General features: G+C 39.3%; 1 protein-coding gene across 1 annotated transcript in view; it reads right to left on the bottom strand.

Moving 5' to 3' along the window:
* Positions 1–15,547, bottom strand: part of COL1A2 (collagen type I alpha 2 chain) — a 38,935-nt gene extending 23,388 nt beyond the window's left edge. The window contains exons 1-16 of the mRNA XM_064677384.1: positions 15,358–15,547; positions 13,151–13,161; positions 12,521–12,538; positions 11,812–11,847; positions 10,409–10,492; positions 9,057–9,113; positions 7,071–7,115; positions 6,921–6,974; positions 6,579–6,632; positions 6,149–6,202; positions 5,578–5,631; positions 5,248–5,301; positions 3,599–3,643; positions 3,341–3,394; positions 3,191–3,235; positions 1,183–1,236 (exon numbers count right to left, since the gene is read on the bottom strand). Coding sequence (XP_064533454.1) covers positions 1,183–1,236; positions 3,191–3,235; positions 3,341–3,394; positions 3,599–3,643; positions 5,248–5,301; positions 5,578–5,631; positions 6,149–6,202; positions 6,579–6,632; positions 6,921–6,974; positions 7,071–7,115; positions 9,057–9,113; positions 10,409–10,492; positions 11,812–11,847; positions 12,521–12,538; positions 13,151–13,161; positions 15,358–15,427 — 789 coding nt within the window. The 5' untranslated portion in view covers positions 15,428–15,547. The remainder of the gene's footprint in view (positions 1–1,182; positions 1,237–3,190; positions 3,236–3,340; positions 3,395–3,598; positions 3,644–5,247; positions 5,302–5,577; positions 5,632–6,148; positions 6,203–6,578; positions 6,633–6,920; positions 6,975–7,070; positions 7,116–9,056; positions 9,114–10,408; positions 10,493–11,811; positions 11,848–12,520; positions 12,539–13,150; positions 13,162–15,357) is intronic.
* Positions 15,548–15,827: the final 280 nt, after the last annotated feature.

Consider the following 15,827-nt stretch of genomic DNA (forward strand, 5'->3'; position numbering starts at 1 on the left):
CCCGAAAAGTTACATTATCACCTAGGATTAACCAGAAGGTTGATCTAAAGAAATCAGAATTACAATTCCAGTCTTATCTGCAGCCATGTGCCTCCAGCATTGGCCTGAGGTGCCACAGTGTATGAGACCTAATTAACCATTGTCTTGCACTTTCAGATGCCATTCACACTGATGCAAAACACACAATGATGCCTGATCAGAGTGCTGTGGGATAGTATTCACAGTGGAGTAAATGACAGGAAGAAAGGTCTTTGTTTTTATTTTCAGAAGCTTGTATTCCACTACAAAAAACTGAATATAATGACAATTTCTCTCCAACAATTCTCTAAGCAGCCAGCATTCACCCTGGACATGTATACAATCTTCTCTTGAAATTACATGCTGTAACCACACTAACATCTGCATCAGAGAAGACTTCATGGTTTTCAAAGACTTGCATTTTGATAAGAATAACCAAAATGGGATCTCAATTTTTTCCTCATCTTCCCTGCAGTTAATATTAAAGAGTCCAGCAAACAATACTTTATTTTCTTCTAAGGATGGATTAAGATAAGTTTTGTCTGTGACATGGATTTTGTGGCAAAAGGTCAGCAAAATTAGTAAATGTAGTATATGTGATACTCTTGGCTTCCTTGGGCACTAAAGATATTGAGACTCTTACCCAGGTAAAAATGCTAAGATCTGAGCAATAAGTGAATCATCTAAGTTATAGTCTGCAAGAGCAAAATGGTAGTGTCCTGAACCTGAAAAGTTTAAATGCAATTTCTGCATTGTAATTTCAAGCACTTAAGTTGGAAAGAGCTCAATACTCAACTGCAGCTTCTTGGTCCTCCACTACTTCTGTAAAGTGATGTTATCTGCTGCTTTGCTTATTTAGCATGATCCATGTCACCCTTCAAAGGTATATTCAACTGCATCACACAGGAAGCAGTAAAAAGGTTATGTGTCTTCCTAAATCTGCCCAGCATCCATCTTCAGCTGTGAAGTAACTGCTGTGTTTTAAATTAGCATTCATATGTGATGCTCTCCAAATACTCTAGGAATTCATCCTCATCCTGATCTGTAACTGATAAGAAAGGATTCCTATTTCATTGAGAGTGGGGTTTTTTTGCTGCCTAGCAACTCTTTATAGTACATTTCATCTTCACTATCAAATGTACCAGGAGAAGCAGATGTTCATACCTTAGCACCAGGAGCACCTGGGAAGCCTGGAGGACCAGCAGCACCAATAGGGCCCTGGAAAATGAAAGGGAAGCAGTTGTGTAAAGGTATTCTGTGACAACAGAAACATCTTTCTTGCTTTAAACTGATTAAAAAAATGCACATTTACTTATTCCTCATGTTACCACCTCAGAATACCAGTTGCCTTTTGCAAGTCCAAACTGACAGATTTGGTTTACTACAAACAGTTAAGAGCAAGGTCAATGCTTAAAAAGCATTTGCAGTCCAAATTTAGCAAGAACTGGTAAAACCTTGCCTTGAGGCTAAACACCTGAGAAGGAACAGAGGATGGGCAGAGGCAGGCATCTGAAAGGCAAGGTGGCTGATTCTACTATATCTGCTTATGGCTGTGAGATTTCTAACTACATTGGGACAAAATTCCTAATGTACCCAGATATATATTCATAGCATGTATTCATAGCCTTTATTTTTCAGTGCATGCAAATACAAAGGATAGTTTTTCTTCAATTATTAATAAAATATCCAACTCACTCATTGCTATTGGGAACTGATATTTACATTGTTGTTGAGCTAAGATCTTTCAATTATAAATACTTGTCAGCTGGTATGACAAAAAGGAGTTGGCTTCCAACATTTTATAACCTACTGTGTTATAAATGGGGTACCTTGAATTCTCACTGGTTTTGCATAAGCAAAGAAAAAAAGAACGAAACCCTTTAAGATGTGTTTGAAAACATAAATTTACAGATTTTTCATTGCAGTGACTTTTTTACATTTTAAATTCCAAGTAGCAAGAAGAATAAAATGTTATTTCTGTTTTAGTTCTAAAAAATTAGTGGTAATAAGTGCTATGCAGAATATTTACAGCATCATAACCTAAGTATGTATAAAATAACTTCAGCCTGGAATAGACACTGGAACACAATGCAGTCCTGTGCTGCTGCCCATTCTGAGTAACACCTCTGCAATCAGCAGCTTCAGAATATTTTTCATATAGTAACTTCATGTGAAACGTCTTCAGCTAAAATATTTTGATTCTACTACATCAGGTCTTAGCTGTAAGATCTCTATTTGCCTGCAATTTAAATGCCCAATCACAGATATTTATTGAATACTCTACTTGGGAGAATTAAAGAGAAATTCACAGCTCTACTAACATTCTGCTCTGTTAAAGCACAAGAGGTGTTTGAAGTGACAAGGAGCATTAAAATCAACTTTAGCAAAACAGAATCAAGTACAGGTTTATCACTGACTCAAATTTTGAAGGTAGGAAGAAAAAAACTATTCTAGGCTATTCTTGATTTTTTTTTTACAGTTTCAAAACTATGTCCTTGACACATACTTATTTCACTGAGATTAATGAGGTTTACTGAAGTCAGTGGTATATTATGGTACCACTAACTCCTTTTGAATGGACAAATTTGCATTGTGTTAGTTCCTATTAGAATAGTTATTGTTTACTAGTCAGATCAGGGCAGTTGGATCTCACTGGCCTTTCACATTAGCTCACATAATGCAGGTATCAGGGGTAAATGAAAAAGGTTAATGTCTGATAGTACAATGCTGCAGGTGCAAAGCTGTGTTCTGGTGTGCATGCATTATTTACAGTTTATATATAATTACAGTAATCTGCAACGTGCATGGTATATAGTTTTGGGATGAGAACTATTCTGTTAGACTGCTGGAAATGAGAATTCTGTTCATTGGGTGAAATTTCTCAGTGAAATCTGCTGGGAAAGTTTCCCATGAAATCACCCGTGCAAATGAGAGAATATTTGGTTCCTTTGATATAGATGTGTTAAAGATAAATTCTGAGGCTCTCAGGATATTGTCTACAAAGGTTTTATGTTTCACTAATTCTTTTTGTGATGGTCTGATAAGCAACAAAGGACTATGTTAAAAACATGAACACAATCAACTTCTCAGAAGCCCAAGAAATCCTCTAAAAACAGGATTAGGAGCACAAGGTCTAATGGAACCATATTGTCAAAGAGCAAGACAAACTTACAGCAGGTCCAGTGGGCCCAGCACTGCCATCACTTCCACGAGCACCCTGTGAGGAAAGAACATGATAAATAGTTTGAAAAGAGAACTGAATATCAGAGAAAGCCACAGTAAGTGGCTGGTCATGATGACAGACAGATGGGAAGCCACTTACAGCTGGTCCAGGGGCACCTACTCTTCCTCTCTCACCAGGGAGACCACGAGCACCCTGAAAGAAAAAAATTAAATTAACTCATTTATATCTCTTCATTGAACATAGATATATAGAATTTTTTCCCTCTGATAAGTCATATTACTGTTACATAAGAGTATCTAGCTAGCTGGAGTGTTGCAGATGACAAATATTGAAGAAAATGCTAGCTGAACAAAATCTATTAGATTATAATTTCCCACAGCAGCAGTGAATACTTACAGGTTGTCCTGGGGTACCATTTTCACCGGGGGCACCAGGTTCTCCCTGTGAAGAAGAAAGTTTGGAGGCTTGAATTAATTAAAGGATGCTTTGGACAGACAGCACAGCACCTTCAGAGAGATTTTCAACTGCTGGATCCTACTCTCTTTGTCTTCTGTAGCACTTGCACCACAGTATACAATAGTATAGTCCTGAGGATGCAGAGACTGCAATTGTCCCTAGATATACTGGAACACAGTCAAATGGAATCATTTTAGAAGAGGAGGGACAAAGAAAGTTGCTTGACTTACCTAGCTCAGCTTTCTTTATCCCCTTTCTTTATTCTGATATTTACTCTGTAGTACACATTTAAAAGATTGGGCCTGGGTAGTCAACTACTAATTCAGATCAATCAGCAGCTGTTTTTTAGCTAGAGCAGAACCAGAATGATGCTTTCCTTTGCCTTATGTTAAGGTGACACAGTTCCTGTCAAATGGCTGAAAATAAGGATCTGCCTCAGTTATTTTTAAGACCAATACTACTGATTACTTGAGGTCTAGGTTGACCTGCAGTAACAAGGTTTGTCCTAGAGCACTTGTATCCTGATATACCTGAATGCACCCTATCTTAAATGCTGCCAACAATGCAAGTTTTTGCCTTCCTCAACTGTACAGTTATATTGTGACTGACCTTAATTTATTATGCTGGTGTTTTCCAGTCAGAGTAGCACTCTTACTAGTAACTCTTCTATCATTTATTTAATTGCTTTATCTGCTTTTAATATCCAATAACTGGGTAGACCGTTTGCTATCTCTTTACCATACTTTGTTCTGGAGGTAAACCTCTTACAGTGATACTGGAGAATGGTATGTTACAGTTAATAACTCTAAAACAAAGTGGTGCTAAGCTCTTAGAAACAAACAAGAGGCAGAATTAGCATTTGAGTTTTTCATTGCTATATTAAGAATTCTTGAATACAAATCTTCCGCGAATCACTCAGCTGCATTTAAATTTCCTACAACCCCATATTGCAGTATTTTTCAAGAACGCTGGGGCACTGAGGTGGAATGGAAGAAGAAGCAGCTAAAAGACAAAGAGTTTGTCAGAGATATTTCTGGACTATATTTAAGAATATATTTTTAAGGTTTTTTTTTTTAAGTATAGTGTTCAAATATGTACTGATCTGAAGATGGTAAAAAGGACTGTGAGGATCAAAATAACCTCAGCTCAGAAAAGCACTTCATCTACCCAAATTTTTAGCAGAAAGCCTTACATTGAACATGTATCTCACACAACAGAATTTTGCAGAAAAACGAGATGTTTTCATTTTAGCCTGCTTTAAAAAAAACACCAAAATCCAAAATACAATCCACAGAAGAGCACAGATAGCAAAAGCAGTCTGAAGTGCTAGTGAATAGTCAATCACCAGAAGCCCAGTTCTGCAGCTCTTACTCACTGTAAGTACTAACTTGACTAAGGGCTCAAGGATAAGGCCCCAGGAAAGTTCCCATGATAAGGTGCATGTGTTTGTTCTACATGGATCCACTGACTTCTAGATTATTGCAGCTGAGCACTGTTTATTGGCAACATGGAAGACTGGAGGAGACTTCACACGTTTTTCGCTAAAAAGATCTATAAATGCATCCTACATTTTCAGATTTCATGCTTACCTTGTTGCCAGGAGTACCAGGTTGTCCCTTTTGACCATCCAGACCATTGTGTCCCTATATTGAGTAGAAAAATAAATACTGATACGTATTTTCTCACAAATGGCTATACACAAACTCTTAGTCTTGTAACATAAATCCCTCCTCCCACACAAAATTATTTACTAATATAATCTTCTTATTTTTCCAAAATAATCAGTCTTTCATATCAGGCAATATAAAAAACTTCAAGGAGGTTCATGCACTCTTGACTTTCAGAGCATTTCCAGGGGTTTTCAGTATGCTGCACTGTTATCAGTTTTAAATATTCAGGGAAAATATGCATATACTCACCCTAATTCCCTTAAAGCCAGGCAGACCAGGAGTTCCAGGGAAACCACGAGCACCCTAAAAAACCACAGTGCACAAATGATTGTCTGTCATATTACACACTGCAGTTAAAAAGAAAGAAATTGGATAAGTCTTTCAATAAAATTACTACGTAGATTTGGGTCATGATCGTTCAAGTGAGGAATACAGTTCAGACCCTAATCTCTCAGGATCAGACTTGATTACTGATTAACAATAATCAAACTGATTTTTCCAGTTCTGAATCTCAGAAATTTCATGCATTACCATGTGATAGCACAGCTGTTTTAACTTCCTGTGCCAAGGTGCCTGCTCACCTGCTTCTGTATAACTCCTCACAGTGGCATTTCTGTTACTCATTACATTTGCTTTACTGGATATGGGGTGGGGAAAAAAAAACCAGAACTATATGATATCCCTGAAAGTAAGGACTGACATTGGATTAATCCATATAAGGAATATTACTAGACTGTTAATGTGATGAAATTCTGAAAGGTTGCTAGGTTTCAATGACCAGTGAATTGTTTTGTATTGTATACAGTGGATTACTACATACCTGAGGGCCAGCAACACCTCTCTCACCAGGTCTTCCAGGTTTGCCAGGGTGACCCTAAAAAATCCAGTAAAGATGCACTAAGAAGGAAAGCTCCTTTTATAAAATAACAACATAAACCATTTAAAAAAAAAATACACTGGCAAAGCTTCTCCTTTTCAATAAATATTAGCTTTCAAGTTTTCTTCTTCCTGTATTCAGGAAGCTAAATAATATTTTTGGAGATGTTTTGGAGTTATCCAATTTTCTGTACCTTTCCAGCATACTGCATCTCTTGTACTGTAAAATAATTATTTCAGGGGCTTATTTATTCTATATATTATAGAAGAATGTAAAAATTATGGCAAATACAATGCTTATCTTAATGATAACCTGATTGCTAGAGTTGAATCACCACCCCAAAAGAGATGAAAAACATGTAATAACCACTTACATCTTCACCAGCCTTTCCTGGAGGACCAGGGGGACCACGAGGACCATGGGGACCCTGTTAAAAATAGATTGAGGATTACTTAAAGCATCATTCTTCATCTAAGTCTTTCCACTGGCTTCTGACTTGAGTTGGGGTATAGCTGAAGCCTAATTGACTATGATTCCAATTTGAAAGAGCCCGAGTCTGAGTGTTCAGCTCTGTTTCTGTAACAGGATCAAGCAGGAGTATCCAAACATTCAGAGATGTGCAGATGGATAGGAGAAATGGGCCTAAGTATTACAAGCCTACTTTGGTGTGCTATTTCTAATGTTAACAGTGTCTGCATGTGAAACCTGTACTTACTGTTTGACCAGGTTCACCAGGCTCACCGGGAATGCCTTGAAAACCGGGAGGACCCTAGAAGATGAGGGAGATATTGTTAGTTTTCAAACAAGCTAATTTGTCATTTTTTAGCTATGTCAATGTCAGCAGAAGAGATGAGACTGTACTTACAGGGGGTCCAGATGCTCCAGGTGGGCCTCTAGGCCCCATTAAACCCTAAGGGAGAAAAATTGCAAAATCTCTTTTAAAAACCACTATTAAATAAACTCATCTATAACACCAATTCCTGGTATTCCTAAAATATTGTAAGCAACACAGTTTTCAGTGTGCAATGTCCAGGTCAAACTACACGAAGTTAAGAGATCTGCATGAATTTGCACAGGCAGTCCAAGTGCAAACAGATCTTCTAAGGGCAGTGAACCATCAGAGAATCCAGTAGGATGATTAGGAATGTACCATTATGGCTGTGAACCTTGTAATTAGTCTTCTTAATCTATTCTGGCTTATTAGCAACTGCACTGGCTCATTCTTCTATGTACCCTTTACCTCCCTGTGCAGAAAATTCCAGAATTTAAAGATGAGGGTCATAACAAAACATTGTGAAAGGCTCTTATACATATTATGTATACATCTATTTCAAATAATGATCTACTTCTATTTAAATATTTAATTGCTTTCTGGTTTTGATTAAATTCTCTTCATTTCACTGCAAAATAAGTCACTAACATACTTTTGAAAAGGAAATTTCCCCAGATTAGTGCACTTTCATAAGAGTTGTCTTAAGCCTTACTAAGCAAGAAAACAATTTTGAACTGAAATTTAATTTAGACTTCTATTGTCCAAAATGATTTAGGATATGTTTCAACAGAAATCATTATGTTTTAAATTGGTTTTAAAACTTTCTTAGGGACTTCTGTAAATTTATAAAACTCACTACAAGATTAAAATCATATGCCAACTTTTCAATGGCTTATGTAGCATTCCTATAAAACTGAATACTTTTCATTAAGAGGAATAAATACATATTAATTACAGGCATTTACTTACGAAAGTTAAAGCAATGTTGCGGATATAAAAATATGCAGTAATTCTAGAAAAAATAACTGTTTCTGAATAGGCTGAATCATATATGCTGCATAAACCCTGAGAATTTGTTCACAAATTATATTACATAATTATTTTTCCCTCCCTTTCTAACTTCCCAATCTATTACATTTTCTTCATGAAACTTAAAACTTCCTCACAGAAGGTAGATTCTACTGCTGTTGCTGTCAGATGAACCCTAATTGACTCAAAAATTGGAACTCAGAAAATTGTGACACCCCAAGTAAATCCTCATCTACATTTTCTGATTTATTGTCAGACATTGAGGGCAGAGCTTGATTAAAAGTACTCCTATTTTCCTATATTTAGTATCTAAATGGACACCAAAAGATTTCCCAGAATTCATTTAATATACAGTATTTTTAGAAATGGAGACAAGCATTTGACCCAGAATAATCTTGGGCAGCCTTCATCCTGCTGCTCACCCATCAGATGCACTGGCTGGAATGTCAGTGTGTTTGGTGAATTTAACCCCTATGTTACTATCTGTGTGCACTTAAAATATCTGCTAACATCAGGAAGCATTAGAAATTCATGTGGAGCAGCAATAAACTCCTTAAATTCCATTTGGACACAGTATACAGTAAACAAGGATATCAAATGAGTTGTATAGCCATGGGGGAAAAATGGTCACCAACTGGAGCTGAGATGCTGAGTTACTTCCTAGACCTATGTCTGCCTTAGAGAGCAGCTTTACAATCATTCTTCCTAAAACACGATCTTCTGTCTCAATATGGGTAAAGTAAAACTATATAAAAGTACACGTGTTATCTGACATCAAATTATGAGATTCACTGATTCATAAAAGTGTTAAACATATTGAAGATGAAATATGGTCTTGGGACTGTATATTTAAATCCTAAGACTATTTTAAACACATACATTTCAAAACATATATTGTCCTACATCAAAGGATCAGTTCACAGCCTGACTCAAAATGTGATCAAAACACTAACTTTATACTATGTTTTGCATTAATACTGCTGGATTAGACTCAAAGGAAAATACTAAACACACCCATGCCAGTTACCAAGTGCTCTATCATATACCTACCATAGGTCCCGGGCCAAAGTCGGCTGCTTTAGATGGATCATATTGAGCAGCAAAGTTCTGTAGGTTATAAAAAGTTTGAAATTAAAATACTAAAAATTTTGCCTTAAAAATATTTCTTATCAACATTCTACACCTAAACATCATCTGACTTGTTACACTTGCTATATGACTTGTTAAAGCAGAATACATACAACTCAGTAAACATAGCCCTATTATAATTACATTTCTATTCACGTTTCCAAAAAGACTTGATTTTACTGGAAAGGCTCCTTCAAACAGTGGCCTTAAATATCTATGCAGAAGTGATAAAGAAGCATTGCAACAGCATGAACTGAAAATTAAGAATGTAAACTCAGTGGTCATTTAAAGTTGCAAACTTTCTTTAAACTCTCAAATTGCTCTGCGTAATTTTCAATAAGGGAAGTTATGCACATTTTTCATTGCTTTGCTTAAGTAAAATTCATGTACCAGCCCTGACAGATGAGGTAGGCCCTTCAGCTTCAAAAAGAACTGAGGAGCTGCAGCCTCAGAGACTGCAGTGGATTGTTGATATTTTATCAAAATGGAAAGAAGTTCTACATGGCACAACTGAAAATCCTTGTTTCTGTTTGATTGTTTTATTAGCATATTAAAATAAGAAAAAATAACAAAAGCAGTTTGAGATTTGAAAATGGGAAAGTAAACTACTTTTATCCATACTGAAGGCAAAAGAGTATTTTTCCATGCAGAAGGATTTACCAAACTTGATCAATACAACACTGTCTTTGTCTTCATGTTGCCTATGCAAGCCAATGTCAAGCAAAGAGTTAAATTCTGCAGAGAATACGTCATGGACCCTTGTGCAGAAAGTGTGTATGTGACACAGTCCATTTACGTTCTGCAGCATGAATACAGATAGAAATGAAAAATACTAAAAAATATATTCTAAAATTCGACAGGACTTTTAAGTATTGATTTTCAGCCTAAAGGGTAGTCTTCTTCAGCTTATTCCAACACAGCTTCTGTCTGTTGAATCCAACTGTGAAGGTTTCTTTTCACCATCTGCTTAAAAGCACTGGTTTCATTTAGTTGAATCCTAACCTATACACATTATGGCTGTGTAAATTTAATGCTAAATAACAGGGTTGCTTTGCTCCTCTGCACAAGTCCCTGTTGAATACAGAATCCAAATTTTCCATGGAACATTTACACCCCAAGCAAAGTTTAATTGGAACTGGGACCATGAATTTCTTAAGGCTCACAAGAGAATGTGTGTTCTACTTTCCAATGCAACATCAGTATTTTCCAGCTGATAAACGTTTTGCCTTAGTCAGAAAGCACAGTTTTGGTAATAGGAAGTTTGGATGCCTTACTCCGCCAAGACCTGGAGGACCAGGGGGCCCTGGAGGACCTGCTGGTCCATCTTCACCATCTCTGCCTGGTGGACCTGGTGGACCCTAGAGTCAAAAAGAGGATTACAAAGTGAACATTAGAAGTGGCTGAAGAAATCTCACAGTTATCAGCAGTGATAACTTCATTAACAACCAGGGACCTACATCACACTCTACAGCAGTTTCAATAAATGCCTAACTTGAGAAAATAAGTATAGTCTGATTTTATGTTGACTCCCCATAACTCAAATCAGATATGTACAGACCTTCATATTTGAGAAGATTTATGGGGGAGATATTTCATTTATGCTACCAAAGCATAATCTCCAAATTGGGAAGTTTCATTTTAAGCGAACAAATTCTGGACTTATACATTTCTTGTGACCCATGTGGACCCACAAAGGTGCTCAAGTTTTGCCGTTGTGGCAGTTAAGGTGAGGTATTTACTTTGTTTAGTATTTTGGATTCAGTTCAGTGTTAAATGAAATCCATAATAAATGGATTTCTAAAGGAGCAGGATTAGACTTCCTACATTCAGGACAAAGTCTGTATCTCATTTCATTAAATGAATTTAGTTAGTGGTAGCCTAAATCAAATATCCAGTTGATTATACAGATAGAGTCTTCCTAATAGTTCCCTTCACATTTGTCAGCATACTACAATCTCAAAACCTCAAGAGCTCCCTATCAGTACTATGGCATTTTCATTTTCAGAAGACACTAGAAAGACACACAACTACAAGCTACACAGATAAGTATGTGAATTTCAGAATGCCACTTTACAAAGAGCAGCAGTGATGCAGAAGCAAAACAGAAAAGCAAATATCAGCAATACGAATGAACAGTACAATTAAACTATTCAACTGTCCTCATTTATGGTTACTTTTACAGTAGCCTTTAATATTACAACATCTTCTTTGGCTAGTAGAAGGTAGATGACAAATGCCTGGCTGCCAAGAAGAGAGCTTTTCCAAGCCATCTTCAGAGGTACAGATAATAAATCATCCTCAAAACTGGCTTTGTCTATTCAAGGCTTATCCAGATACCATATTGTTCAAAGACCACATCTTTATGTGTCAACTTTTCCCTCTACACTTCCATGCACTATTTCCATGGTGAGCAACTGGAAAAACATTTTTCAAGTCATCACTTGGATTGCTAGGCTGCTATATGATCTCAATCACATCTGCTCAGGCACAATGACCATAATTAGGTTGCTGAGGTATTGGTACATAGGTAACTTGGTTTCTTTTTTGATGAAATTGTGCATGCAAGCCTCTATAGCTACATTCATTTAATATCACAACGATGCCTAAACTTATTTTTTACCCTACTGTTCTTCCAACAACTGCTGTTCAAAGTTCACAAACAAATGAACGGCCTTACCCTTTCTCCCTGCGGCCCTTTGTCTCCTCTAGGGCCCTGCAGGAAGAAAATAACACTTAATGAGTTACCGCGGAAATTTTCCAGGAGGATACAGGGAAACAGACACATGAAGAATAATTAGTGTACATGAAAAAGTGAAAGATGACTGCACATACAGGTCCAGTAGCTATTTTCCACAGACAGATAATTCTTTTTCCTCAATAAGCTACTGGAAATAGACCCTGTCAGTACTGTGTGAGTTAAAATTATCACTGCACAGACCACAGAAGAAATTTAAAAGTTGATTTTCATCTCCACTAAATAGCTAGTTCTAATTTAAAGTAGGGACTCTTACAAATAAAATAGAATCTATTTAGCTTTTAAGATCTGTATAGATATTGCTGTACTATTCAATTCACGTAAATCTTTCTGAAGGAACTCTGACTAAGAATGCTACTTTGATGAAGTTTAGTTCTTAGCAGGCTTAGTTCTGCTCATGGATAAAGCATCTTTATTTTGAATTATTTAAATTCACCCTGGTGTTAAGATGTTGCACTGATTTTCCCTCCTTTTTACTGCCTATTCATCTCAGTGCTAGTACTATTTTCAGAGAACATGGAAAATAATTAATGTAGTCAGTTTTCCTTTCATCCAATATTCATCAAAATATTAATATCTCGAAGATTATTTGATACCATCTCCATTTCCACACAAGAAAAAAATTGCTTACCTTACGCCCTGCAGGTGCCTGGAAAAAATAAAGAAGAGAATTAAAAAAGTTAAAATTTCTCCCAGTATTTTAGACTAAAATAGTGTATAAACTTAGATTCATCTTCTTACATAACTATACTCTTCCTCAGTACAGTATATTTAAGTATGCTCAAAGGTTTTAAATTACTATGAAGGCTACAAGTTTATATATAGCAAAGATGCATGTAACTACATGAAAACATTCTGTTGAAGACTGACCATCTTGCAGCTATTACAGCCTAAAAAACTAGCATTAAAAAAAAGTCACACCTGAGCTCTTCCATAATCTTTCTGTGCAATGAAATTTAGACTGTAAAACTGGCTTTAAAGTAGAGTCTTCTCCAATCCAAACTGCCAGGTGCAGTATCCAAACACCACTGCTCTGTTACTTTCTCCTCATGGTCTCTACACCTATGAAGGCAGTCTCTTAAAAAGTCCGTCCCACTTGTGAAATCGGGGTGGGTACCTTTCCAGGCAGTCCCTTCAGGATTTAATCACCATCTTTCCATGACCATCTTGAAATGAACTTTAGAAAATTATACTGCCACAAGAAAAGAATCCTAGCCTGTTAACTGGAGTGCTACATATTAGATAAAGAAATGATACTGACCTCATTCACATCTGCAAAAAAGAAGGGAAAGAAAAAAAAAGATAATTAGAGTGTGGATTCAGTTATTTCACAAGTTTTACATTTCATTGCTTTTAATTCAAAATGCAATTTTCTTTATTTTCTTAATGCAATAAACATTTTCTTTATGTAATTTCTTACTTTTAAGATGATTATCTTAGACTGGAAAGACTCGCAGGTGAAATTGCCATGTATTCCAAATTCAAAACAGACTTGCTAATGAAACTAAAACAAGTAATATGATTGATGCAGTAAAAAGCCAGATATCATCTATAAGCCTGCTCTAAATATTCTCAAACATACCTCCCTAGAAACAAAAGCACCAATGTATTTTCACCTGTGTGCGTGCAACAGATTAATAAGCCCAGACAGGCTGACACATTGTGAAGATGTTGAATTTTAGGAGTAATCTTAAATTTTAATGTAAATAGCCCCATCACACTTTTTATGGGGAACGGTTCTAGCCACACATACCTATTTCCACAATTTCCTGTAAAAGCGTGTAACAGAGAACACCTTGAAGCTATTAAACACCAAATGGCAAATAACTATATGTTATGTACTACTAAATATGCTATTATTCATTAGTTGGAAATACAAATTTTCTGAATTTCTTAATTTACAATTAAAAATCTATTTTGGCTTAAACTCATTCTAGTAAAAGGGTCTCATATCACACTTGAATGCCACCAATTTGACCTTATCCCTAAGTAGCAGGTTGTTGGAGATTTTTCCACAACATGTCACTTTGGCAATGTATGATCACACTAAATTCAGATGATTCGTACACTCCAGAAAAAGGTAACACTGCTGAAATGCTGAAAGCACTGAAATACCGCAGCAGCACACACCGATTGCCTGTGCTAACCTAACATAAAATTGAAGCCATTACTGCCCCCAGGTGATGTGACACTGGCAACTACCCAAACTCTTTGCAGGCAGTGCGGGGGCGCTCGGTTCGGGGTCCCCCACAAGAACCGCTCCGTCTCCTTGGCGAAGGAGCTGCTACACCGGGGGTGGGTGGGGGGATGTCCCCAGAATGCCCCGCCAGAACGGCCCTCCCGCCGCCCCTCGGGCATCCCCCGGGCCACGGCCACCGCGCTGGACACTGCCCCGGCCCCTCGCCGCCGCCCGGGCTGGCAGCGGCACAGCCGAGGCATGTTCCCGGGGGCTCCCAGCGCCCTGAGCGGGCAGCGCACGGCTGCTCCATCCCTCCTCCGCCCTGGAAGGCGGCCAAAGCCCAGTGCAGAGGCACGACGGCCAGGGGCTCAGGGGGCCACTTCCCAGGGCGCTGTCACGCAGAGAGGCGGGGAAGGGCTCAGCTTCGGCCCCAGCCGAGTGAGCGGGGCGCGTTTCTCTCCCACCACAGTACGTGTGCGTGTGTGGGTGCCCTTTTCCCTCTGCGATGGGGGGCACTAAATCCTCTCTCAGCGAACGTCGGGGAGCCGCGCTCCCTTTTCTCACTAGAGCGGAGCAATATTGCTTCCCTGCCTCCTTTCGTCCTCCCCTCCCCGGAGAGCCCTTGGGGCGGGCTCAGCGTGCGGGGATCTCCGCGGGAACACGAGAACAGCCCCGTCCCGTCGCGCTGGGCCGCAGGGCCCCGGGGCGCCGCAGGGTTCCGAGCCGCCCGCAGGGGGCGCTGCCGCGGGCGGGGAGCGGGACGGCGGGTCCCGCACGGAGCCACCGCCGGCCCCCCGGAGGGAGGGAAGGGATGAGCCGCCGCTCTCCCGCTCCTCCGCTTCGGAAAGCGCGCCTGAAGTCTCACAAAAGTACAGCCTGGGTTCTTCCGCTCGCCGCAAGCATTCTCCTCCCAGCCTGTATCCGTTATCTCCTTCCCAGCATCTGCGCTGGAGATAGGGCTTTGCGTTCTCCTTTAGGTACGAGCCCGTCTGGGGGGAGGGGGTTATTCTGGTTTTCTCTTTTTTTCTTTTTTTTTCTTTTTTTTTCTTTTTTTTTTTTAATCGTAGGGGAAAATCTCGTTGGCCTTTTGCCATCTTTTTCTGAGGGGAAGAAAGAAGCTAGATTCTGATCTGGGACGGGAGGTGGCAGTTTATGAGCTGGTCTCTATCGTTTGGGAAGAGGCAGCTCCCCGCAGACTGCTGTCCGTGGGGAGGGCGTCGGGACAGAGCGCAGAGCCGGACAGCCACCCCTGCCACCACCCCTGCCACAAACAAGCGGAAAGCACTTACGTTGGCCTGTTGTTAGGTATGAAGTTACTGCGAGCAGCAACCAAATCCGTGTATCCACAAAGCTGAGCATGTCTAGTTGCAAGACATGCAGACTCCTTGTGGTGCCGAGTCGGTTGGTTAGCTATCGCCTGTGGGACGCAGGCATACAGTCTTGAGGAGTAACTCCAACCTTAGCAGAAACCTGCTGCCCGGGACGCTAAATTAACCCAGCCCCGGTCCGTTCTACTTATACCGCAGGAGGGTCCCGGCACCGCCCAGCCCGTCACGTGCCCGTGTCTCCGGCCCGGCGCGGCAGCCTTGGCAGCGGGAGCGGCGGGGGGGCGGCGACGGTAAATTGGTTCCATGCTTTGAGGACGTGGACACTTTGAGGCTTTCGGAAGGAAAATCTGACTCGTCGTCTGATTTTTTTTTTTTCCTTTTTATTCTCTCTCTTTTTTTTTTTTCTTCTTTCCCCTCAGCCGTCCCCCGCC

The sequence above is a fragment of the Pseudopipra pipra genome, chromosome 1 (genome assembly GCF_036250125.1).
Source record: "Pseudopipra pipra isolate bDixPip1 chromosome 1, bDixPip1.hap1, whole genome shotgun sequence".
In the NCBI taxonomy this organism is placed as follows: domain Eukaryota; kingdom Metazoa; phylum Chordata; class Aves; order Passeriformes; family Pipridae; genus Pseudopipra; species Pseudopipra pipra.